Here is a 27,002-nt window from a genome sequence, read left to right as displayed (position 1 = left end):
TAACCAACTGAGCCACCCAGGTGCCCCACACTTCATTTTATTTCGATATTTACTTTATTGCAGTGGTCTGGAACCGAACCCACAATATCTCCGAGATATGCCTGTATTGCTTTATTTGTTTTATTTTATTTATTTTTTGTTATTTTATTTTATTTATGATTTATTTATTTAAGAGAAGGGGGTGCTGAGGGAGAGGGGAGAGAGAATCCCAAACAGACCCCACGCTGAGCTGGAACTTAATGTGGGGCTCATCCCACAACCCTGAGATCAGGACCTCGAGATCATGACCTGAGCCAAAACCAAGAATCGGTTGTTCAACAGACTGCGCCACCCAGACATCCCTGCCAGTATTACTTTATTTTATTTTATTTTTTTTTAAAGATTTTACCTATTTTTCGGGCGCCTGGGTGGCTCAGTTGGTTAAGCAACTGCCTTCGGCTCAGGTCATGATCCTGGAGTCCCGGGATCGAGTCCCGCATCGGGCTCCCTGCTCGGCAGGGAGTCTGCTTCTCCCTCTGACCCTCCTCCCTCTCATGCTCTCTGTCTCTCATTCTCTCTCTCTCAAATAAATAAATAAAATCTTTAAAAAAAAAAAAAAAAAAAGATTTTACCTATTTTTCAACAGAGAGAGAGAAAGACAGCAAGAGAGGGAACACAAGCAGGGGGAGTGGGAGAGGGAGAAGCAGGCCTCCCGCTGAGCAGGGAGCCCGACACGGGACTAGATCCCAGGACCCCGGGATCATGACCCGAGCCGAAGGCAGACACTTAACGACTGAGCACCCAGGTGCCCTGCCAGTATTACTTTAATCCTCATCTTGAGGGTTAAATGAAATAGCACATATAAAGAGCTTAGAATTGAACCTGACACACTGTGTGATCAATAAGTGTTAGTATTAATATTATCCATGGCTTTTGAATTATATAAAGCAATGACTTCTCCTTTTTGCTTACGCTGGTTTAAGTTGGGTTTCTATCACTTGCAACCAAAAGGGTCTTACCTAATACAATTAACATAAAGTATAAAGTCCCAGAATATATGGGTTTATGGCAGGCCAAATTCCTTTCTGTAGGCTGAGGCAGAGAAGGAGGATTGAATTAACTGAATCTGGACCATCTGGCTCCTTTTAGTTGATGTCATCAGTAATTTTACCTGAGTAATTTTTCCAACTCCTGGTTAGGAAAAGTTTTCTCATACCATCTTATTTATATTCACTAAAATCCTCCTCCTTCTATGTTGTCGGTTAATAATATCCTGGTACGATTATTTGTTTTTTATAAAAATACAAAAAGTGGGGAACCACACATTAGAGAGATAAAATGAAAGAAATATTTCTATAATTAAAACATTTTCTATTGTTTTTTAGGTCCTTGGCCTTAAGCTGGAAACTTTTTATATACTAGTTTAGAGTAAATAATATTATAACTAAGCAGTCTACATGCTAAATCGCATACTTTCTTGGTGTAGATTTCTGGAGGGATATGCAAGGGATTTGCATGTTTAATTCCCATTAGCACCTGTCACTGGGATTTATTATCCCAGAGTTAATTCTCCACTCATTGCAGCCAAGAAAAAGGAAGCCCTTGTACATGGATTTAAATGAGGCTTTTTATTTTTCAAAATGAGATGAATTCCATGTTTGTTCCTCAAACACCTGCAGTATTCCAACCCTGAAAAAGTCATATTTAAATTCATTTTTGGTGAAAATTTCCCCAAACTCGAATTTATTCAATAACTAGAAAAGCCTGTTCATAATTTGAAATTTTGTCTCAGAGAAAAAAAAGGTTTCAATCAAGGACTTTGCTAGGTTTTAAAATTCATTGGCTCTCATTCTTCCATTCAATATTCAATAGATATTTATTGACCACCTATTATGTGCCAGGCAGTTTTCTAGGTTCTGGATACAGAGTGGTGAAAGCACTAGGAAAAAAATTCCTCCCTTTGAGGGGCCTCCATTCTATTGGAGAGTATACATAAATACATATACATAAACACATACACATAGGCATATACATACACACACATATGTATACGCATATGCATACATACACACATACACGTACATAGATGTAGACATGTATATACATGTACATATACATGTTTATATAAAAGAAGTGCTATATGGAAAATCAAAGCAAGTGAATGCAATGGAGTGTTAAGGGGTATATGATATTTTAGGTTGTTGGTCAAAGAAGATCTCTCTAAGCAAGGATATTTGAGCCCAGATTTAAGTGAAGTCAGTTAATAATCCTATGCTCAGAAGCCTATGCAGCACTTCATTATCTATTTCATAAAGAAAAAAAAAATACAGGCAGAATGTTGGTACACAAGGCAAGTTCCATCTGCAACCATGGATTGTAGGAAACTCTCCTGCTTAATAAAGCTGATCCATTTGCTGGTGCTTTTCCTGTCCTTGTTCTTGTGCTCTCACCCTCCCCTCTGTTTTCCACCTCATTTCTACATGCCATTTCTCAAACCATTCTCCTGCCCTCTTTAGGCTGAATTTCAGTATTGAACTACTTTTTTCTTCTTGTCTCTTCCTCTTTCTTTCAAAGAACTAATTTCATGCAATATCTGTCCTTGAGCACTTCAATGTCCCAAACAAGATTATGTAACAATTTAATTCTATTTAACTAACTAGACTTTGAGGATTCTTTCCTACTGAGACTTTTTGACAATCAACCAATATTGATTGAGCACCGACTATATATTGGGCTCTGTCCTTAAGAGCTGCAGATGAAATGGTGAACAAGGCAAACTCTCTGCCTTAAAAAGAGTGAAATTCTAGCTAGAAAAGATAAGCAATGAAATTGTAAATGAATAAACAAAAAACTTTCAGATATTGCTACTAACACTATGATAGTGAGTATATGTGAGGATTTCTTAGTAATTAAGCTGCTGTCCTTCCTGGAAAAATTGTAAAGACAGATATGAAATATAATCATAAGTCCTTCTGGGGGTATAATCCTCAAAATAAATGATGGGTATGAGCTGCCTAGCTGCACTGTCCATCATAGTGGCCACTAGCTGTGTGCCTATTAAAATCAAATTAATTAATTACATTAAAATACCCAACTCATACTAGCCACATTGCAAGTGCTCAGTAGCCACATGTGTCTAGTGGCTACCATTTGGGAAAGCATAAATGGACATGTTCCTCATTGCAGAAAGTTCTGTTGGACAGCACTAGTCTAGATAGCATGCAGCTGATGAAACTCATCCATGGCAAGAATAGCAGGTAACAATTTTGTGTCAGGCACTTCTCACATCTTTAACTCACTTCTCGCAGAGCCCTATAAGATAATTACTGGTACTAGACCTATCTTACAGATTAAGAAACTGAGGCATCTAACTTTATTTTTCAGTATCTGTCAGCTAGTCATAAGAAATGCTGAGAATTGAACCCAGTCTGGAGCCAGAAGCTACCCTTTTACCAAAAGATTGTGATATCCTGTATGGGTAAGGGAAGGTGAAGAGGGTAAAGAAGAGATTTTAGCATGACAGGCAGTGCCTCCATAGGAAAAAGAAATGGTCAGATTTGTCAGTGTCTTTGCCAAGTCTGACCTTTTCAGATCTACCGGAATCATTAAAGACAGGTCTTATTGGCTAGAGGTTCAGATGGAGCTTGGCAGGCAGAATCATGGAATGCTAGCACTGAAAAGAACTTTAAAGCCATCTAATGAAATATTTCACAGATGAAGAAACTGAGACATGCAGTTTACCTGACCTGTCCGGGATAACAGAGATCACAAGCCTCCTGCCTGTGTGTGTGTTTACACATTGCCCCCTTGGCACCAAGAGCTTAAAATTTCCCTGATATATTATTTATTATTAGTTTAGAAATGTACTAATCTTAGGAAGTGGTTTTCCTCTTCCCAGAATGTTGGACTGTCAATGTGTATCGACCTTTTTAATCCATCCACTTTTCCTTTTGTCTAGCCTGTCATTTTATCCACCCATTCTTACATTCCTCCTTCGTCATTACAAGAGATCCATAACCTAGCTACCCAGACTAATTATCCTTTCCTTAAAAAATAAACTAAGTAAGTAAGTAATTAATTTAATTAAATAAAAAGGTAAAAAATTCATAGTAGTTTGAGTCCTTACTCACACCCTTAGGAATTTGGAAAACATGTCATAGGTTCCACCATCACTTTAAGTGAATGTCTACAAATTTTGTTATTTTGTTGTGCATTGTTTCTGGGAGTTCCCGTGCCAGGTCTCACCTCACCACCCTTTACATACTCAACATTGCCAGCCACCAGGATGCACGCAAATAAAGCTCTTTTGAAGAATGAGTTTTCCTTTAGCTTTTGGTTTCTGTTCCACTATGGAGAAGTCATGGGCACCCAGAACACTGAGCAGTCTGAGTGGCGCTGACAACCCCAAGATTGCAGCAGGATTGGGACACACACTGCAAAAGCTTCTTGCCTTCTTCCCCACCACGCAGGACTTCAACTCGAGCCCGCACCCAGCTTAATCAATCGCAAGACCCCAAGTCAGTCGTAGAGCGAGTCCAGTCCTGGGGAGTCTGGCGCAGGCTTTGCTGGCGCCGTGGAGAAGCTGGCAGGCGGCGGGCTGAGCTCCAGTGGACTCAGCCAAGAGGCTCGGGGCGCGCCCGCTGCGCTCCTGGAGTCCGAGTCTGGCGCACCGCGGGAGGCAGGCGCGCTCCCACTCTCCGCAGCCGCCGCTGCCCTCAGGTTTCTCTGGCCCAGGCTTCCGCGGGTAAACCAACTGCCGGTCTCCACCTCCGGCGTTGGGCGCGCATCTCCCTCCAATCCTTGCTTACATAACGCGGGCGGGCGCGCTCCCGCCGCCTCTTACCCCTCAGCGGAGTTGGGCTGCGCCCTCCACGCCTCCACGGAGAGCGCCTCCGCGCACCCGTGCGCCCCAACGCTAGGAGGTGACCCTCCTTGGCCACCCAGCAGCGGCAGCCTGGACGTCTCTCCGCTGGCGTGAGCACACTGAGATTGGAGACCCGAGAGCCCCACTGTGCCCAGCTCCCTCCCTCCGCTCCCACCTCCTCCCACTTCTCGCTTCCTCTCCCTCCGCCGCCTGCCCCCACCCCCCTTGCCTGTGTGTGTTCGGCACAGAAGAGGGGACCCGGAGAGCAGTCCAGGCTCGGCGCGCGGCGGAGCTGCGGCTGTTCCTGCTGCTGGGGGGAGCGGCGAGGTGGCCGCCTTGCGCCTCCCCGGACTTCCCAAGTGGGGGCAGAGCAGCCGCTCACCGAGCCGCCAGTTAGAAGGCACAGGGAAAGAGGGACCGCCAAACTCCTCCTCAGCGTCTCCTCTCCACCCCTTTTTGGCTCCTGCCCTTGGAGAAAGTGGAGTGTGGCTCTTGGTTATCATTATTTCTTCGGACTGCTTCGTGGTGCACGGATTCAGCTGCTTCCCAGTGGGGTTTTCCGCAGTTGGCGCGTCTCTCTGTGTGGTTCTGGCCGGCACACCTCTGTCGACGATGAGGAAAGGTCTACGGGCGACAGCGGCCCGCTGCGGACTGGGACTGGGTTACGTGCTGCAAATGCTCGTGCTACCTGCCCTGGCCCTGCTCAGTGCCAGCGGTACCGGCTCGGCCGCTCAAGGTAAGAGACTCCGCCAAGCTCCGCGGCCACCTCCCTTCGCTTCTTCCTTCCCTCCTCCTTCCACTCCTCCTCCCCAGTTCTCTTGCCTTCCTTAATTTGCCTCGTTGCTTTCAACTGGAAGTCAATTCATGTTCCACTTTCCCAACTAGTCAAGAAGCTTTGGTTATTATTTTTAATCCATCTTCCGAGATGGGCACGGATGGACCAGGGACGCACACGGGGTGTGGACCTACATCTGTCTGTCTCTGGGCATGTGGGCGCCTTTTGCACTTTCTGCTCCACACTCACACGTTGTTGCATATTGGTCACACAGAGGTTTGCAGCGACTCTCGGTGCGGATGGCTGTGTGGCATGCCATAGGTACACCCTGATGCGCAGAGGCTCCCCGCGCTGAGCCACAACTGGGGTTGCGGGATCTTCAGGGCGTCTCTGAGCACGTTAGACGCCGAAGGGCGCTCAGCGAAGGAAATGTGTCCATTACCGCCGAGGACCCACCAGCTCCGGTGCCACTCTGCTGCTGCTTGGGGCGCTGTGGAGATGCACAGCGCACCCGGACCCGCCACCCAGCCAGCGGCAGGCCTCGGGGGGTGCACGCCTCCACACTCTTACCCTTTCCGAGTCTTCCTCCCAGTAAGCCACGGAGAAACTTAAAACCCCAGAGCTCTGGGAAAACGGACTGGTTGTTCAAAGAGGAAACTCCCCCGGGTAATGGGCCAGTTTATAACTCTGACAATTTAATTTAACGCGCCTGAGCTTTAAAATAAGTGACCGGGGCTGTGGGCAAAACGGGTTGGGAGAAGAGCGGTCAGGAGATGAGGGTGGATAAGGAGGGAGGGGAAGCGCGGGGGCTGATCGTCTTCTTGTCCCCCGAGTTTGAAGTGGTAGCGGCAGCTTCCAGCCTTCCGAGCCCAGGAAGCTGAGTGGAAGGGAGAGGGCTAGGAAAGAACCAACGCTGCCCCCTCTGGGGTCTGTTTCGCGTCACCTGGGCCCCCAACCTTGTGGCCAAGCCAGCGCCCACTTCGGTCTTTTCGACCAGTTTTGTGGAAGTCGCTGGCTTAGGGGAGGCAGCTGTTTTTTCCTAGGGCGGGGGTGAAGGAAGCTTATGCAGCATTCGGAGGTAATTCAGGGATCCCATCATCTCGGTTACACTTCTTTCCAAATTTGGAGAGCAGAGGAGGTGCGGCGATAGCCTCGAACTCCCGGGGCGTTGCTCGGACACTCTGGAGGTTCCCAGCTGCATTCCCTCTGATTTGCGAAGGCTCTTGGGGGAGAGGGCGTTGGAGGTGGAGGGGAGCGCTGAGCGTTAGCGAGTGTGGTCCGAATGAGGAGGTAAGTGATTAGCAAGGCTTTGTGAATTAGTGATTGCTACTTCGGGAGTAAATTTTCCTGCTGCCTAGCTAAGTAGCCACGCTCATAAATCCTTCCTTCCCTTCTTACCAGATGCCTCCCATCCGCGAGGTTCTGCCCTGATTTTCTTATGCATACTTCCAGAGCTCATCTGCCTGTCCATTTTACAAAGGAATCGTATGAACGTGTTGTAGATTTCTTGAAATTGGTAAGAAGTTCTCTGGGTAGCAGCCAAGGGTGTTTAGAGAGGAGTGTTTGGAAGTTTAAGCGAACAACCTGATGAATAGTCGTGAAATCAATCGCGTGACTCCCTGTGGGATTCGCCTACTGTTATTGGGCGCACAAAGGACCCAGCCATGGGGTGGGGTTCAGGTGGGGGTCGGTCGGGGGAGGACTGGGCAGTGAGAGAACCCTTTGGGAAAAGGACAAGTTAAAGTCCCCAAAGATGCCAAACAGAAGCTATAGGATTCTTGCCTAGAGCTTACTACAGCAACATTAAAAGGACTGGGTCGGAAAAAAAAAAATCAATAAAGATAATCCAACAGGAGATTGTAAGTGGATTAATATTGAAAGAAGGGAGAAGAGATTAAAAGAAAAAAAAACCGCTCAAGACAGACTGAGCGAGCCACTTGCACTTTTCTTACAGACCAGGCAATCCAAAGATTGGGGATTGAACCTGCTCCTCTGGTCTTAAATGGAAAAATAAAATGTATTCTGTAGGGTATATGCATTTCAGTGGTGTTCCTCTCCATTTAGTTTGTTTAGTTATTCCAGTTGCTGGTGAATCGACTGTTTGAATCTTACGGTCTCGAAAGACACTATACTCCCACTTTTATTTTTGTTAGCCTCCATGTTTCAGGACACCAGCTCTTCCTGTGTTGTCTGTTAGATATTAAAAATGTAGAAAACACCAAACTCAGCTACTATCACTATCACTCTAACCCATTTCCCAGCCTGCTTACTATTGAGCCACTAGTACACTTTCTTCTCAGAATCACACTTTTATATCAGGCTGGCGTTCAGACCTCCTTTTCCTTCTAATATCTTCTCTTTTCTCCTTCCTCTTTGGACTAGCACACTAGGGAAACTGAAGATACTGTTGCTTCCTCAGGTATGATTTCCATGTGTTGAACACTTAAAGATGGAAATGGTCTATTTTTATGAATGGAACTACATATGCAATTAAGATGAGAAAGTTAATTTGAGGACTTGACAATGTGGATGAGATTTATTTATTCTGTTGTTAGAGAAGTACTAGAAAAATTAGCAGTTTTAAGAAAATATGTATGTCTTCAGAGGTAGCCTCCCCCCCAAAAACACACACACACACACACAAAACCAACAACAGATGTTTAAGATGAAAAAAGAAGCATAATAGGTATTATTTGTGAGTGTACTATATTTTCTAACTGTAGTTTAAATGAAGACAGCAGTCATTTTAGTTAGGTCCTTGGGAGATTCTCCAGGCTTTAGGCAACAACTTTCTCCTTTCTGGCTATGCCTTAATTGTTTCATTCAGGATTGCCTGAAATTCCTAGCTCCAGGGGGAAAAAAAATTGTGTTGTTTCTGACTTCTAAGAATGAAAGATTTTAGTAAGTAAAGAGAGAGAGAGAGAGAGAAACAGAGACAGAGAGTGTATTTGATCAGTGTGCCTCAGAGTTAGTGCCCTCCTGTTTTAGAAATGCATTTGTTTCTGGATTATCACAGCATTGATATTCTGCTTATCTAGCACCAACTAGTGTTATGAGTGTTAACATCACCGAAGTCAGAAGAGAAAATTAATGAAGACTCTAATCATATTGAGACTATTTGCTATTACCAGAAGTTAATTTATGATGTTTTTTAAACAAATACTTCTTCCTACAAAAGAGTAGAAACTACTTTCATGCATTTATGCATATTGCTGTGGTACAAATAGACAATTGGCACAAAAGATAACTGAATTTCATTACAATTATATCACGTATTTTCTCCATTTTAGGAGCAGAGTAAATTCATAAAATCACATTTGGAATTTGCAGTAAGGAAAAGTATCCTTGCTCAAGGAATGCTTAAAATGCCTCAGAGGACAAACTTTTCAAATCCTTGCAAAGAAGGAAGAACTATTAGATTGTTAACATTCACTGATTCCTTAGTCTTCTTACTGTGGATACTGGGGATTCAGCATTCAACAAGACAGGTTCTTTGACTATCTCCCATTTTAGTCTGCGAGCTGGATGTCCTGATCAGAATTCATCCTGATCTTTTTTAAGCAACCCCCCCCCCAAAAAAAAAACCATAAAGGAGGCATGAGCTCCACCAAGGCAAGCCCTCCTAGCTTATTTAGAATTATTGTTGAGACTTAAAAATAACTGTGCTCTAATGTATGCTCCCTTCTCCAATTGGTGCCAACAGCCAGAGTGTGCTCTATTAGGCCTGAACTGCATTTAGCACTTTTCTGATTTAGGTCATGGCTTTGCTGGAGCAGCAGAGGGAGTCACTCTCAGAAGGAACATTAAAATTACAGGCTGCAACCCCTCTATATATATACAGGGGAAAAGAGTGGGGGTGGGGATTTAGCCAGAGTCCTTGCCTTGTGACTTTAACCTACTTTTTTTTTTTTTTTTTTAGTTTGACTTTTGTATTTGTGGCAGTTAAAAACAAACCTGGTTACATTTCTCCACAAATTAGAAACCCGTTAGCTCCTTGGGATAGTGTATGATATTAGAAGTAAAATTCTAAACAAACAACTGTTGTGTACTTATTATGTCCCAGACTATGCTCTACTTGTCAGGGACACAATGTCGAAAGAGACAATTTCAGCCCTCAAGGAAGACAGACTTAGAAGCATATAATTATAATGCACTTTCTGAAAAATAACAGTCAGCATAGGTATAGTACTTTCTGGATTCAAGTATCAAAGATAGTGAACATAGGTCAGGGTAAGGTTCTACTGGGAGTAGTGGTGGGGTTTCCAAAATTTCTACACAGAAGAACTTAAGGATGGCAATGTGGTTTGAAGTGGGATGTTCTAATGCCATGTTTGCATTGGAACTGTCTAACTTATGTTAAATCTTAGTTAAATTTAATGTATATTTGGTTTGGCTTTGAGGAGGCACAAGCTAAGTGTTGTTAGTTGTATGTGCCCATTCTGCCGATTGGCTTAGTGTTTATCAGTGTCCCCTAATCCTGCTTCTACCACCTCCTAATTGTGTTGCTATGGGTGAGTTATTTAGCTTCATTTGTGCCTCAGTTTCCACCAATGTAAAGTGAAGATAGTATATACTACCAGTCCTATTATGATTAAATGAGTTAATACATGTAAATTGTTTAGGGCCATGCCTGGCCCACAGAAAGTAAACATTATTCTTTGGCTTCTAACTCCGTAAACCACTGGCAAAGAAATCTAGAAGGTAAAGAAACTAAAGGTCAATAATTTTGAACTCAGACTAGGGATTACCGCAGACTCTGCTTCGCCAAAAGCAACAAATGAAGCTGTCTGAGGAGATGTCCCAAAATAGATCACTGCAAACTCCTGGACAGTGATGTGCATGGTTCCTTGAACAGTCAGTCAGGGGGAAGCTCTCTCCCTTCATAACCCCATTTCTTCCTTTCTGCTTTCTCTGGGAAAATTAACCTAATGCCAGTTCTAAAAATTCCATTTTGAGTCACTGTCTGTTTAGTCCTGGCTGCAAGCTCTACCCTTGACTTTCTATCTTTACAATGAATATTGAAAGATAACTTTTCATAGATCATAAACACTTCTGTGGGAAAAAAAAAAACAAACATGCCAGGCTTTCAGATAAGGGTTTAAGAAAAATCAACCCTTTATGCAAATGTCAATAGTTTTCCTTTAAAAAAATGGCAAAAGTGTATGGTCTAAAGAACATAATTGAATGCATGTTAAAACAACACAAAGAATATATTATATGTTTAAAAAAAGAAGAAGACAGTAGGAAGGGAAAAATGAAGGGGGGGAATCGGAGGTGGAGACGAACCATGAGAGACTATGGACTCTGAGAAACAAACTGATGATTCTAGAGGGGAGGGGGGTGGGGGGATGGGTTAGCCTGGTGATGGGTATTAAAGAGGGCACGTACTGAAGGGAGCACTGGGTGTTATATGCAAACAATGAATCATGGAACACTACATCAAAAACTAATGCTGTAATGTATGGTGATTAACATAACATAATAAAATAAAATTAAAAAAAAATAAAATGTAAAACAACACAAAGAAACATAGAAAAATATGTTGACTCGAAGGCAAAGCAAATCCACCAGGACTTTTCATTGCTCGAATTAAATTTGCAATAGAAAGTTTCAGTGTCATAATTTAGAACAACATGGATAATCTAGATAACATATTTTGAAACTTTCACATTTAATTAATTCTTGTTGTTTAATGGTTATTTCTATTTGTTCATGTTTAGTGGGAATGTTATTTTCTGGCTAACTTTTATGATAACACTAGGGATTTGTGGGGAATTTTATGTTACTTAGAGTTAAGACAGGTCTTTTTCTTACAGTATTTTCATTTTGCTTTTAATTTTTGATTGCTTATTCTACACTTATAGATCCCCAGATTTCTCACTTGCTTTCTTTGTTATCCTAACTTCTTAAAGTTAAGTATGGACTCTTCTTTGATTTCATATTTTATTTGGATTTGGTATTGCTTATGTATTTGTGGAGGAGGGCTACATGAAACTGAGACCTTGGGTATTGTCTCAGTATTGCTTAGTTCAGGGATATTTCAACTAGAACAGAGACTCACAGAAACTCAGTGCTGTTTTTTATGTGACTTTTATAAAGTGGGGCAAGTTTGCCTTGAGCAATATTAAAATACTGTCTCCTTTTTCTAGATCTTAAAAATAAATCCAATAACTGAATAATTTATAGTTTTCTCTTATTTTAAATATTTGTCATCTCCACATTTATGGAGATTTTAATAAAAACATCTTATGGTAATAATTTTATGAGCTAACAAGACCAGAGATAGTAAACTTTTTTATTCTTTCTACCTGATTAGAGCTCTCAGAAGAATTTTTGCCTTTTCATCAAAGCCTAATACATATATTATGTTGACAATATTTTGATTCTTCATAAAAAAAAACTTAGAAAATACTGTTCTATAATTTCAGGTTTTTAAGAAGAGTTTGGGTTGAAGTTGTAATGTGGTTTCTCATCTTGAGCATTCTTGCCCCCACAAAAGTTGCTACTTTGGGATTATATAATAAGGTTTTGAAATACACAAAGAATGTCTCCAGATTTTAGAGGTACCTAAAACATATCCAGCCTTCTACGTGGAATTTATACTGTTAGAGTTATGGTAACATTTATTAAATTGAAGTTATAATTTGGAAAGTGAGCTATAACTTTGAAAGTGCCAAATATGCAGATATTTGTCCTTAATGTCATTATACTTTTTATTAGCAGTGAGCAAAAGTGCTTTGTGTGGCAAAAGTGAAGTCTAATATCTGAAAACTCCAATGTTTGGGGAATACCCTCTTTTAATTAAATAACAAACCATATCTCCATGCAGCGTGGTAGGGGAATGTGAGAGTGAGGGGAACTAGGTGAGACTTATATTGGTGTGCCTGTTAGAGTACTCATTCTAAATATGAAGGCTCAAAATAATCATGTTAACTGATGATACTGACTAATCAAATTTAATTCCAGAGTAACCAGTCTTATTTATTTTAAAATGTTGTGAAGATAGAAGTTTATCTTCATTAATCATTGTCATTTGGGTCCTGTGGCTAGTTTCATTTCACAGCAATTATGAAAGCCATAAAAATGGCTCATGTAGATAAACATGTATTATCTTCTCTTCTAACTAAGGAGGTTAAACAACAGAAACTCCCTCAGCGCATTTAACAGGTTTATTGATGAATGCTAACATTTCTGAGTTTTAGTCAGTGTCTTTTTTTTTTTTTAAGATTTTATTTATTTATTTGACAGAGAGAGACAGCGAGAGAGGGAACACAAGCAGGGGGAACAGGAGAGGGAGAAGCAGGCCTCCTGCCCAGCAGGGAGCCCGATGCGATGCGGGGCTCGATCCCAGGACCCTGGAATCACAACCTGGGCTGAAGGCAAACGCTTAATGACTGAGCCACCCAGGTGCCCCTTTAGTCAGTGTCTTAATTGATTATTTAATCATGAACTGCCTGAACTCAACTATATTTTTTTTGTCTTTTCTGGTTTTTTTTTTTCTTTTTTCCTGTTCGGAAGAAAAACCTTATATATGAGCATTCCTTTCCAATAAAAAACAGATTAGTGCTGGCATATCAATACCTATATCAAAATACCTGTATTAAAATACATCTGCAGCCCACTTATAAGGGCAAATATGTCCATGAATGGAAATGCAGGTGTTTCTAAAAATTCAAGAAAATTAGTGTGTATAAAATACAAAAGAGTAGCATAGAAGTAAAGTATGCCATTTGCATAGAAATGTAATCACTTTAAATTAATTCATAATGTATATTCTCCTAGACCATGGAAGTTTAGTGCAAGGTGATAGGGTGTGTGGTGCGGTAATATCCACTTACAACTATAAGCATAATGAATTACATTCGTGTATAAAAGTACAGAGAGCAATTTTGGACAAATCTAATCTCTGAATTTGCAAGTTTGTTCCTTGTAATCAAATTGCATATTTTAAATCATTCTCCTATCTTTCTGGAATTTCCGGAACTTAAAAAAAAAATGTCCTTTCTACAACCAGATCAAAGAGTACTCTCGCTAACAAGTGGTATTCCCTAACTTTTGCAGGAACTAAAAACCATCGTCAGTGACAAAAGCACTGCTGTTTTATTATATGTGATTTCCAGAGTCCTGTACTATATCTGACGCAAACCAAGCAAATAACCAAATTACTACCACAACAAAAACTTTATGATTGGGAAGATAGAGTAAATAATGGTCATTTCACTTTAAGCATTATGTCTGTGTGAAATATGTTGACACTTTAATTTAGCTTTTGATAAGGGGAAAATGATATATTTTATCTTCCCCTGAATGAAGAGTTTGCCAGATATACACATCGTAGCCACCCAGTGGAAGTGCTCAAGTTTAGCAAGCAGCAATCTTGAAGTCATCCTAAATAAAACAGTAATTATGACTGTCATTTCCTTTAGCAACTTTACTTCTTCCTTCTGGGTCTCCGTAAGATAATGAAAGAATATAAGCTTTAAAATGTATTAGGGATCAAATTCAAGGATTGAAAGAGCCTAAGACATTTCCCTCCCAGGCTACCACAGCCATCAACAACAGAGCATGCAGCTTGGTGGAAAACAGAAGCCCATTTCAGTAACTGCTCTCAGAAGCTGAGGAAAAACAGGCATGTTCAAATGATTTATTATTTTTGCTATCCAGAATAGAGACCTCAGATCAACATTTCATCATAATATTATTCAACAAGCCCTCTGACTTGCAACTTTTATCTAAAGAAGTGTGTTGATCTGCACTGATTTCAGTTAACACAGCAGAAGAACTTGGAAAGTACTTAAAAGGTGTATACTTGAAAAAAATTATGTTTGGATTTTATTTGGACTTGTTTGAGCAGGATGTGCTTGAGAAATCTAGACTTAATTAGTGGGATACTGATATATGGTGTCTGACAGTCTGTTTCACTAGTAATAGAATATATAATTAATCCTCCAGTGGTCATTATAAAATGCACTCTCATTTCCTGAACTACTCTGTTAAATATTGTCATTAATAAGAATACGAACATCGTAGTTTAAATCTCATGTACATAAGAAATCCAATAGCATTTTTAGAATTATGTAGGAGTTCTTTGTTTTTTTTAATTTAAATTCAATTAATTAACATAAAATGTATTATTAGTTTCAGAGGTAGAGGTTAGTGATTCATCAGTCTTATATAACACCCAGTGCTCATTACATCACGTGCCCTCCTTAACGTCCATCACCCAGTTTATGTATGAGTTCTTAAGGACAGTTTTTCAACAGAAAAATTGCTTAAGTGGAATTTTATCTTTATGAAAGTATCACCAATGTCTTTATATATTGATCTTTATATATTGGTCTTCATATATTGATCAAAATACTTATTTTTGTCTCGTTTTACATGCACATGCATATATTTATGTAGAATTAGAAGGACCACAGTGAAGAGAGTTATAGTTTACTTACTGTAACATAATGAAAAAATTAAAAGGATGACTAGGAAAAGTTTTAACAATAGATATGTTTGTTTTCCCAGTGGGGTAGTGGTAATCAGTTTATTGGATTTATTAGAAATGATGATAACATGAAAGGTACATGTCATTTTTTATTGAATTCAATAACTATAGAATTATTTCCTACGGGGTATTTCCAGGCAGAGTCTTAATGAAATGAAGAGTTACAAGGAATAGACAAATACAGTTCAGTAGTTCCCTTGGCACAAATTTGTGTGTGTGTGTGTGTGTGTAACTATTTTTGTTTTAGGAGAGTTTTTTTCGAACAGCTTTGGCAATATCTTTAGAAAGCAAAGAGAACCTATCAAAAAATGAAAATAAAACTTACTTATAGAATAAATTCATAAAGGTAGTCATCGAATGGGGAAGCGAGTTTCACCACTGCTTTCTAACTGAAAAATTATATTCTACTTTTCTGCAAAAGTTCCTCACTCCCCGCCAGGTGCTAAGTCATTTACATAGTGTCCAGTAGAGACACCTCTGTCTCATTGTCGCAGTGGCTTATCTATAGAAACGAGTTTTCTTTTTCCTTTTTTCCTCCTATTTTCCAAGTGACAGAAACTAAGGGATACCCACTTTCACTGCCTTATTTCAACATGTGGAGAAATTCCCGTTGTTTCCTACCCAGTGGACTATAATTTGTTGTCCAAGGGAGAACAATAACTTCCCTGCGTGAACGGGTAAAATCTTCATCCACATGCGTGCGTCCCTCTCCAGGTACCCTCCGGGAGAGAGATTTCACTGATAAGCACCCTGCCTGAGGTGACCTCTCTTGTGGGCTGATCGACAGAGAGGTCAGTTGTGTGGTTCTTCCTTGAATTCTGTGATGATTTGTTTCAGCTTCTTAATCAAGTGTGGAGTTATGTTTCCAGACTGCAGAATTTTGGTTTTCTTGGACTCCCTTAGATGCTGTGCAGGTGGCTTTATTTCCAGGTATCTCTATCACATCCATTGAAAACTTTATTTAAATGAACAAAAATATAAAGTTAACTGAGGGGGGGAAAGGTTGTTACTAATGAAAAAATACACAGAATTTCACTCCAGATAGAGGAGTAATATACTTCCTTACTTATATTCAGTATTGTATTAAATGCAGATTAATATGTAAATACTTATATGATACATCAACACATGAATACATATTAATTATTGCCATACATTTTCACATCACTTGGCGTTTCTGAACTAGAATTTTAAAAGGTGCAAATAAATGCTAGGGTTCAGAATATTGTCTTGTATGTTCTCTTATCATACGTGCCATACATTCTTGGATGATATGGGGTTCTCATAACAAAATATGTAGGACTCTGCTAAGAATGGCAAAATAAATAATAATGCCTCACAAAGTTTTGTGATTACAAGCCTACATGCTAATGAGGGTGGTTGCCTGTTTAATGCTGAATTGCAAGGTTAAAAAGAGGGTCTTAAAGATAACAGCAGATTCCAGAGTCCTTGAGTTTGTTTTGCATTCAGTGACAGTCACTAAATTAGGGAAAGGAATGTTCAAACAACACACTTGAGGAAAAGTGATTTTTATAGAAAGGAGCCATTTCTGCTAATAGCCAGTAACTGCACATAACCCCTCTGACATTAAAAGTCCATTAGCTAAGCCCAGTTTAAATAGCAGCTGATGCAGTGTCAGCTAAATGTACATTGGAATTTTTTCATATAATGCAGTAAGAGCAGTTCTATAATTTTTTTCTAAAACTACCTACATTAAGTAAAACAAATGTCATCTGATAGTAGTGGCAGGGCTGCTAATAAACAGGCAAAGATTTGTGATGAAACAAAAGTAACAGTCTATATAACAAGAAGATAATAAATGGTAGTGATGGTTTTAAAAGGAAGTCTGAGAAAAATCATAGAAGCTTAAGCTGACATCCAGAAAGAGTTGTTTCCTTAGAAGCACATAATAACGTGCCCTGCTTTGAGACACTCATTTTAAGTGATGTGATTTTTTCTGTTTTTTACTATTAGCCACAATGTTTAGGTTTTCGGTGCATTTTCAAACAACAGGAAGGCCCCTCCTTAGGCACCGAGACGTGTGGGAGAGTAGGGGGGACACAAGGTGGTTGAGGAAAGAGACCAGGGAAAAAGTGAAAACAGAGGTACATGTGTTACTATTTTAAGGTTTACTAATATTCGAGTTACACACTAAAGATGAAATTAGTGTTAATATTTTAAGGTAATGACTATGATACTATTTTTAAAAGCAATATGATCTTTCCTGTAATGAAATCAAAAGTTAAATTGTCCATTTTATACCCTCCTCTCCCATTTTTTTCCATCTTTTGGATATTTTCTAATCTCCATTTAATCATCTGAAAGATAAGATGTTTTACTGCAAATTATATTAGAATCCAAGAATCTTTAATAAGTCGTCTTAAAGAACTCTCAAAGACAGCATTCTGTAACTATAAAGCCATTGTGGAAATAAAGTGTGAGGGTTGCTTAGTAATCTAGTGTGTTGAGTTGAGAACAGGGCCGTAATTATCAGTGGCTGCCGTGCTTACACAACTATAAAGTATTACAAGGACCTCCATGACGACCCCCCATTATCAGACCATTAGTGAAACACTGCTCAGGCAACAGTGGGGAGCCCTGCTAAAGCTTATAACCTCAGTCACTTGGGCATAAGCTTTGCGTATATTTTCACATGGTCATTTGGACTCTCATAACACTTTTAGTACTCAGCATTATTTATCAATTTATTTCTAAATTTGAGAATTTATTCATAAACTTAAGTCTACCCTGAGACATTTATTTATAAATTTTAGTCAAATCTGAGACATCACATCATTTGTTTATTTTCTTATTTATTTTTAAAAGTCAGTTTTTCTTAAATGATAAAAAAAAAAACACCTCACATAAACCTGCATTGCTTGACAATGAAAAGAAACAAAAGACAAAAAAGGAAAAGAAGGACTATTATTTAATCCTAATGGGGTGGCAGAGATCTCCTTTTCATTCAGATTTTCATGCAAGCATTACTTAATAAAGTCAAGAAGTATTTTTTTTGGTGTTTTTAACTGTTTTAACTCGGTTCCGGCCATTGTAAAGGCTTGTTTTGAATGAATTGGAAGCTTACATGGGCAGAGTTTCTGCAATTAAATTCCTAACCAATATCCCATTTACCACCGTATTGCATGAGGGACTTGATAACTAATTTCATCTTTAGTGTGTAACTCGAATATTAATAATAGATGGAAATATGCCTCAGTTCAACCAATGGCTTTGGCTTTTAATTCTAAACCCACTTTATTTTTTTCAGACTACAACATCTGCTAAAAGTGATAATTTTGTGTATGTTTTTCTTTTTCCATCATAAAACTTAATTCTATCGCAAGATGATAAAGAATATCGTGATATTTGGCCACACGAAATTTTGTAAACATTTAGGAACCAGTATTATGAAATCAAATTATGTTGGAAATAAGATGATTCTGGACTGATTGAAATAGGACAATTATTATATTAGAATTTGGAATAGATTTAGAAAAAATTACCCTGCAACCCTGCAATGTTAATACACTGTTGCTTTCTTGGGTACCTGTACAAATGTATCTTTTTTTTGGTATGAAGAATTACATTTAAAAAATTTTGAGTGTATATAATAAATAGTATGGCTTGGTGTGAAATTGAATTTATTTATGCTTGGAAAACTTTTTTTTTTCTTTAAATAATCTCTGGGGCGCCTGGGTGGCTCATTCAGTTAAGCGTCTGCCTTGGGCTCAGGTCATGATCCCAGGGTCCTGGGATGGAGCCCCACATCGGGCTCCCTGCTCAGCGGGGAGTCTGCTTCTCCTTCTCCCTCTGCCCTTCCCCCTGCTCATGCATGCTCTCTCTCTCTCTCTCAAATAGATAAATAAAATCTTAAAAAAATAATCTTTGATGATGCCTATTCTTTGGTGTGATTATCATGACTGTTTAGAATGGTGAATGGTTTCAGCTTTCTCTTTTTTTTCTGTTTTGTAGTTTTACATTTCCTTTTCTTGACTGTCAGGGACTTAAAAACATATTTGATGTATGCATATGTGTGGACTCAGTAATCTCCTGACATAGGAAATTAATCCAGATTCACTGAAAAAATATGGATGTCTACAACCAAGAGTGTTCATGTGGTAACTGGGCTAGGGAAATACTATCAGCAGCTTTTATGTCAATCTCGTGGTGAAGGGAAATAAACTGTGAAACTCAGTAGAATATCAGAATAATAATAGTATTTCCACCACAGAATTGTGAGGGTGTACAGAGTTATCAAAAGTGAGTAACTGAGAACAATGCCTGGCACCAGATAAGCATTTAATGTACATTAGCAATTGCTGTTGCTGTTGCTGTCGCATTTTCATTACATAAGTCTATGCTGTACAATGATTGTCATTTGGCACTGCTATGAAACTAATTCAATATATCACAAGAAAGAGAGGATTGCACTCAGCTGGGAGTACCATCGGGGGAGAAAATGCCAGATGAACCAATGAAAACATAACTGTCACAGGTAAAATTCTTACAAGAAATTGGTAGATTTTAAAATCACATTTTCATCCTCGATTATGAAAATTTAATGGCACAGTAACATTTTTTGGAAAGTCAGCACATGTTTGTTTCAGTTTTATGGACAATCACGTTAACGTATTTTTTTGTGCCAAATTCTGACTTTAGAATATATTCTATTAAAACTAGTATCGAGAGGTGCCTGGGTGGCTTGGTAGGTTAGGCATCTGACGCTTGATTTCAGCCCAGGTCATGATCTCAGGGTCATGGGAGCGAGCCCTGCCTAAGACTGGCTCCTCACACTCAGCGTGGAGGCTCCTTGTCCCTCTCCCTCTGCTTTTCCCTCCACCCTGCCTTGAGCGTGCCCTCTCTCTCAAATAAATAAATAAAATCTTAAAAAAAAAAGCTAGTATTAAACAAACTTCAATGAAAAAAATCAGTTCATATTTTCCTCCACTATAATTAACTTTATTGTAAAGACAAATATAGGTAAAAAGGCTAGGAAAAAAAAAAAGCAAATTCTTAACTTTTTGCTAACATTTAAATTCTGTCTGGAGGAATAGAAGCAATTAAATTTCTTCACTTATGTCAGAAATTTTAACACACCAAAACATGTACTGATCTTAAGGTAGAAGCAAAATTTATTAAACAACTTTCTGAGCAAGGTCAAAGTTTTTACATGTGCAAGGGTCTTATTATAATACAGGCAAAAAAGAGAAATTAATTAGATACCAGACTCCTAAATATATATGTTGTGACTGACATTTATTAATTATGTTAAATGCTGAATTTAATAAAGTATTTTTCTAATGGATTAGTTCATGAACCAACTGTAGCTGAATTCTATAGTTTCTCAATGGTATTACATGTATTATTTATGATTTATAAGGAGGGAAAGGGGACAGGATTCACAAAACAGTTCTGTTTGAAAAAAGTTTTCCGGCATGTATTAAAAAAATGAAAGTTGCTTAAGTAACAACCCTATTTGGAAAAAAAAATATGGACATAGAAAATGCTTTTAGCTACAAACAAATTCAGTATTATATTTTTTAGTTCACAGACATTAAATAATCCCTTTTGTTCTTTTGTTTTATGTTCTCTAAAATGCTTCATTGTAAAATTAAAATAAGACAAAACATAAAAACCTTTTTTATCAAGATGTGTCAGATTTGATAGGAAGAACATAAACCAAACATTAATAACCCCAAACAATGCAGTTGTACACCTTTAGCAAATAGAATGTAATACATGCATTATTAACTAAATAAACAAATAGGGTAACTCATTCACTGCACCAAAATGATATGCACACAGGAAACATTTTAAATAGACATGTAGAACACTGATTCCTTCGTCATTTTCTTTAACCGGAAAGCAAAGTTTAACATTTTTATTTTTTAACACTAACCCTCCTTCCTCTCTTTCTCAAGTTTTGTGCTATAGGAAACATCCAACTTCTTACAGGGAAAAATAATAATTCTGGAATCAACAGTGTGGTTTAGTCCCAACATAATTATAAAAACCTCTTGTATTTATAGGATCTTATTCCATTTAAAGAACCCTACAGAAGCAGCCTAGAATGTTTTTAATGATTGATTAAACTGCTTATTTGTTTTTGTTTTGCTGTATGTAACATTTGGTTTGTAGTAGTTTCCTTTAAAGATTTCCACTAAAAAGGTGAGACTGTTTTTTATAACCCCTTCTTCTAGGCTATCCCTGTTGTTTGTTGCTTGCTTTTTAGTAAACATAAGCTTCTCAAAACTCTAATTTTCTGAACATTAAACTATCTTAGGAAGTTCTGTTGTGTGGTTAATGAGGGTTGTTTAAAGGAATTGATATGAACAATATCTATTTTGTGCCAGAATGTGTGTTTATTTGCTAGTCTTTTGTTGCGGGGTGGTGGGGAAGGGAGCAATTCAGAAAACCAAGTTGTTATAGCAAACAAATAAAAATTAAATTATTTCATAGAGTCATATATACTTAAAGACTTTATATATTTATATTTGCAATCATTTAAACATGTTCAACGCCTTTATTTAAAAGATTTATTTATTTATTTATTTATTTATTTATTTGAGAGAGAGAAAGTGTGTGCAAGTGCGTGCCTGCGCAGGCAGGGTGAGGGACAGAGGGAGAGGGGGAGAGAGAGAGAGAATCCTCAAGCAGACTCCCTGCTGAGCTCGGAGCCGGAGGTGGGGTTTGATCCCAGGACCCTGAGATCATGACCTGAGCCATAATCAAGAGTCCAAGGCTTAACGGATTGAGCCACCCAGGTGCCCCAAACACGTTCAAACCTTTAATGATGTTTTATTACAAAAGATGATATATATTACCTAAATATGCTTCACATATGTCCATGTCTCCCAACTGGATCACTGAAGGAGGTTCTTCCTGCTTCTTGTTCTGCCCCACTCTCATCTGTCCTCCACACAGATGTCAGGCACATTCTGACCAATGTCTTCAGTAGGGCTACCCTTTGGTGGTTTTCCACTGTGTCTAGAATCAGATCTAAAACTCTTAATGCTGCTGACAGATATTTGTTCTTACCCTTCTAACTTCACTACTGAAACTCCTCTATGTTATAGTCTCCTCAGACAGTTCACCTCCCCCAAATCTGGCACCGGATATTCCAGTGCAGCTCTAGGAGGGAACATCCTTCAGAGATTGTTTAGCAAGCTGGCAGCGAGTGAGCATGGTGGCTTATCCTCTTTGCTGTGAACAAGTGTTCACGCCTCATGTTCCATCCATTCTTGGCTGACTTCTGTTCCATCTTTTTGTCTTAGTTTAGATCTTTATTCCCTCATGAAGCTACCTTCCAAATCCAACTGTAGCAATCTTCCCTTCCGTTCGTCCCCCAGCTAGCATGACAGCATGAGGAGGATAGGAACCATGTTCTTCATGGAATTTCCAGCATGTGACATGGTGCTCGACACAGACAGTTGGCATGTGATACAGATCTTTTCGATGATGTTGGATGAATACATATTTTGTTTATGCATAAATTACACATCTTAGAGGGGCTTTTGGTGATGACTTATGGTGGTGGAGTTAGTGGGGAACTTTCCAGGTTCTCTTCATCATCCACTTCTGAAAGCTACTGGACAGTGAGCTGAATATGAAGTTGTTAGGTGGAAAGTGAGGACAGACTCGGGAGTAAAAGTTCACCATCTCTTAGAGGCTACCTACAAAGTCAAACTCCTTACCCTTCCTTCAGAAATTCATTCCTAACTCATATTGTCTGCCCTGTAATTCAGGGCTAGTAAGTAGTGAAGAACTTGGTTGAAGGAAATAAACCTCAGATAATTGATGAGTAAGCAATGCGATTACAGTTGGACTCTAACTGGTCTGATCAAGTTGCCAAAACACAGAATGGGGAGTTAAAAAGGTGTACAAGTCAAATAGCACCCCAGAATCCCTGAGAACCTTTCTGATTATTTAATTATAGAATTCTGTCATATGGAATACTGCTAAATAAATTGATTTTTGTATCATGTGATGAAATGGTTTTATGTTAGGATTATTGTTGTTGGGAAAACTGCCCTCTAGAGTATTTCTTCTTTTTTCTTTCCACTATAAGGTAAACCAGCCTCTTGTATGTATCTTAGTCTGTTAAGGCTGCTACAAGAAAATACCACAGACTGGGTGACTTAAACCAAAAAGAAATTTATTTCTCACAGTTGTGGGGGCTGGGGATCCATGATCAAGGCACCATCATGGTCATGTGGGTAAAGACCGACTTTCCTGGTTCATAGATGGTCATCTTCTCTCTGTGTCCTCACATGGTGGAAGGGGTGAGGGAGCTCTCAGGGATCTCTTTTATAAGAACACTAATCCTGGGGCGCCTGGGTGACTCAGTTGGTTAAGCATCCAACTGTGGCTCAGGTCATGATCTCAAGGTCCTGGGATCAAACAGCCTCTGCTTCCACCTCCCTCTCCCTAGGTCTCTGAGCTCAGCAGGGAGTCTGCTTGTCCCTCGCTTCTCCCTCTGCCCCTCCCCCCGCTCCTGCATGCTCCAGAGCTCTCCCTCTCTCTCTCTCAAATAAATAAATAAAAATATTTTTAAAAAAGAACACTAATCCCATTCATGAACACTCTACTCTCATAACTTAAGCATCTCTCAAAGGTCCTACCTCTGAATACCATCATCTTTGTGAGTTAAGATTTCAATATGTGAGTTTGAGATGGGGGACACAAACATTCAGACAAAGCTGTATGATAGTGTGAGTATGAGGTGGTGGGGAGGAGTTTGGGGGTGGGTCGAGTGGCCCAGATTCAAGAAAATTAAATCTGTTTTGGAGTGCATAGGAAACCTAGTTGTTTCCTTGTAATTGATTATGGTTTTTAGACTAGAAAATAGTGTAGTGAAATGCATCATTATATAAAGCATTATTGAATCAGATATTCTCGTAGGCACGTTTAAGGTGACCAAAATATGTTCTGGATTATGCTACATTGCCAGCAAAGAGGAAATTATAACAAGTAACTGCTTCTTTTTTGTTAAGACTTCGGTAAACACAGACCAGACTTGTCCTGAATAATTACCGCAGAGAGCTGTGCAGTGGTCTTTAACTGGTAGTTGTTTGTAATCAAGCAGCCTGAACCTTGCCTTGACATAAAGCAGAGGAAGTGGTTAGGAGACAGACCTGTAATTATCAGCAGCAGGTGCCCATAATGGAATGCCACAGAGATGTTTAAAGAGGCAAATATGACTTTAGGAAGGACTTCAAGACTGTCAATTTAGACCAAACAACATCTAAATAAAAACTGGCTCAAAAGCAGTATTAAAAGAATATTATTTTGGAAACAAAAGAAAATGAAATAAATTCCCTTTATGCAAATTATCCTCTTCTTTCATATGCCTAAATACTATCAAGATATGAATCTAAACAAGACTTGACTCCATCTTCAGAAAAGGGATGATTTAACAACAGTAGACATTTTTCGGTTATTAAAAGGTTTAAGTTGTCAACAAAAGCTTTGCTCTTGTTCTCTATTTTAATAAGTAACACATATTTATTACAGTTTATCACATGACAAATTGAATGAATGAAAAATTAGTTTCTTTTTAAAATGATTTTATATAGCTTCAAAGAACATCAAATCATAATTTCATAAAAACATATGACAAATAACTTTTATTTCAATTATGTAAGTTAACAATCTTCTCCATTGTCATGTTTAAGTTGGAGAATAAAAACAAAAGAAACTCTACTTAATGGAATCCCAAACTTTCAAATACATTTAAAGTTTTACTAGTTTACTATATATTAATTTATTAGACATTTGTTAACTGATACACAGAATTTCACCTTTCAGTGATAACATTTTTTAATTTACACCTTTTTCTAAAAGAAATAGAATATCCTCATCCTTTCTAAGTGGGACTTAGAATAATGACCCAAGCAATAAAGTATATACAATAAAAACTTGTAATCAAGCTAGAAAAAACATTAAATGTAGACATATTGCCAGCCCCCTCTTAAGACATGCATGTAACTAAGTTGTTTTGATATTGCACTATTATTTCAGTATTTTCTTCCATCTTAAACTATGGCTTATATTAACTTACAGGAAATTCTATTATGGAACGCATAGATAGACTGAAGAAACCCAACAAAATATAATTATAATTGCCATTGTAGTGCTTTACATTTTTAAAGAGAGAATTTTCTTTTATTTTCTTTCCAAGTAAGCATACACTTTGGCTGTTTTTTTGTTGTTGTTTTTGTAGTGGGAGTGAATGAAACTCATGGAACTAAACACCTTCTAATGGAGAGAGGAATCATGATCTATCTTATGGCCCCATTCATTCTCACATGTGCTTAGCATGTATTTTGGGGAATATTTGTTTTCCTGCCCAGTGTAACCATATATTTATCACTATAAAAACAACTGGGTAAGTCAGTCATTCGCTGCCCTTGCCAGAAATGCCTTCAGCTTTCCACAGTAGTTGTATGTCAAGATCCTGCCCCACTTAAAAGGAAGACATAAGATTTATTCTGGAAATTTACCAAGACAGACCAGCCCTCAAAAAATGTGAAGGAAAAGATCTCTGTAGCTAAATCGAAATAAACTTAAGTCACATTTGATGCATGATGCTTAAGATAACTCCATCCAAAAATATATATGCGAGTTCTGAGGGTCTTAGTTCTTTTTCAAAGTGGACACCAAATATGGAAGAGAGATTCAAGAATTACTGAGAAACAGATGGATTAAAAAAACAAAAAAACAGGGGACAGTATTTTTATGATTTGTAATTTATCTGCATATTTTGACTTATTTGGAGTTTTCTTTGGATTGTCAAGTAAATTAAACTAGGCCTGGACATAGGGCCTACAATTTACATAGGTGTAACGGTGCATCCAGATAGTTGCCTGCATTCTCACTAGTGAAATTTAAAATTTACATGGAGAGAAAGATGTGACGAGAACTGATAGAGTTGGGAGTTAGAATATATTTCTATTTTAACATGTAGTGTATTCTCTCAAATCAGTTCAGTTTAGATTTTTTTATGGAAAAAAAATGCAGTACAGCTGAGAATAACTAAATTTAGGAAGTAATAATTGCTATATCCCATAGACATAAATGGATTAGAATAATATAACATATGGTACCTGTCTTTAAGAAACTTAGAATCCTGTTAAGATAAAATGCTGCAGATAAAATATATAAAACTGCAAGTTGGAAAACGGACATAACAAAAATATTTTGAAAGAGATAAAAGGAGATAAATGTGATTTGGTGCTAGAACTTTCTGCTGGATTAAACTTAGCTAATTTTGAGAAAGGAATAAAGCAGTGTCTCTCATTCCCTTTAAAGTACCACTCTCACTTAACTTAGAGGCCACTGAAAATGTTCTGTTATAGCTGTGCAAGATCCTATTCTCTCTTCCCCTCTTCCAATTTTCTTCCCCTTTCAATTTTGAGAGTTCTTCCCTCTGGCTTCTCCTATTAACAGCACTTGTCTTTGGGCCTTGAAGTGAGGAGTTACAGAGACCTGGTCTCTGATTTCTTGAGTTCCTCTTTGCCTTTGCTCTCTCTCGGGCTGCATTACATTTTGACAGTGCAAAATGACTCTCCAATCCAAATTTAGCTGTTTTATTACATACTCTGTAGCTAAGCTACTTTAGGCCAGACATGACCGCATCTCTCAACAACAGAGTTGGAGTTTGTCAAGTTGTGCAGGTTCGTTGTCTCCTTTTCAATACAGTTTTACATGTTTCAAAACTTGTTTGGATACTGAGTAATGGTCTCCTTGGTGCTCTGATGTTTATGAAATGATGTCAGTGCTTGAAGGTAGAGGATTGCTGGGTTAGATCTTTCCCTGTCTCTGTAAACGCTGTGTGAAGGGGAGGGGTACCTGTCCCATGAGTCTCTCTGGGTGAGCAAATGGATAGA

At 38.7% G+C, this 27,002-nt stretch overlaps 1 protein-coding gene across 2 annotated transcripts in view; it reads left to right on the top strand.

The window, feature by feature from the left end:
* Positions 1-2,099: 2,099 nt before the first annotated feature.
* Positions 2,100-27,002, top strand: part of UNC5C (unc-5 netrin receptor C) — a 351,284-nt gene continuing 326,381 nt past the window's right edge. The window contains exon 1 of one of the 2 annotated variants that reach the window (XM_032400872.1): positions 2,100-5,579. In XM_032400872.1, coding sequence (XP_032256763.1) covers positions 5,456-5,579 — 124 coding nt within the window. In that variant the 5' untranslated portion in view covers positions 2,100-5,455. The remainder of the gene's footprint in view (positions 5,580-27,002) is intronic. The other variant, XM_032400871.1, reaches the window with a different exon arrangement.

Source organism: Phoca vitulina, unplaced genomic scaffold (genome assembly GCF_004348235.1).
Source record: "Phoca vitulina isolate PV1807 unplaced genomic scaffold, GSC_HSeal_1.0 scaffold3, whole genome shotgun sequence".
Taxonomy (NCBI): Eukaryota; Metazoa; Chordata; class Mammalia; order Carnivora; family Phocidae; genus Phoca; species Phoca vitulina.
This window is presented reverse-complemented; position numbering and strand designations above follow the sequence as displayed.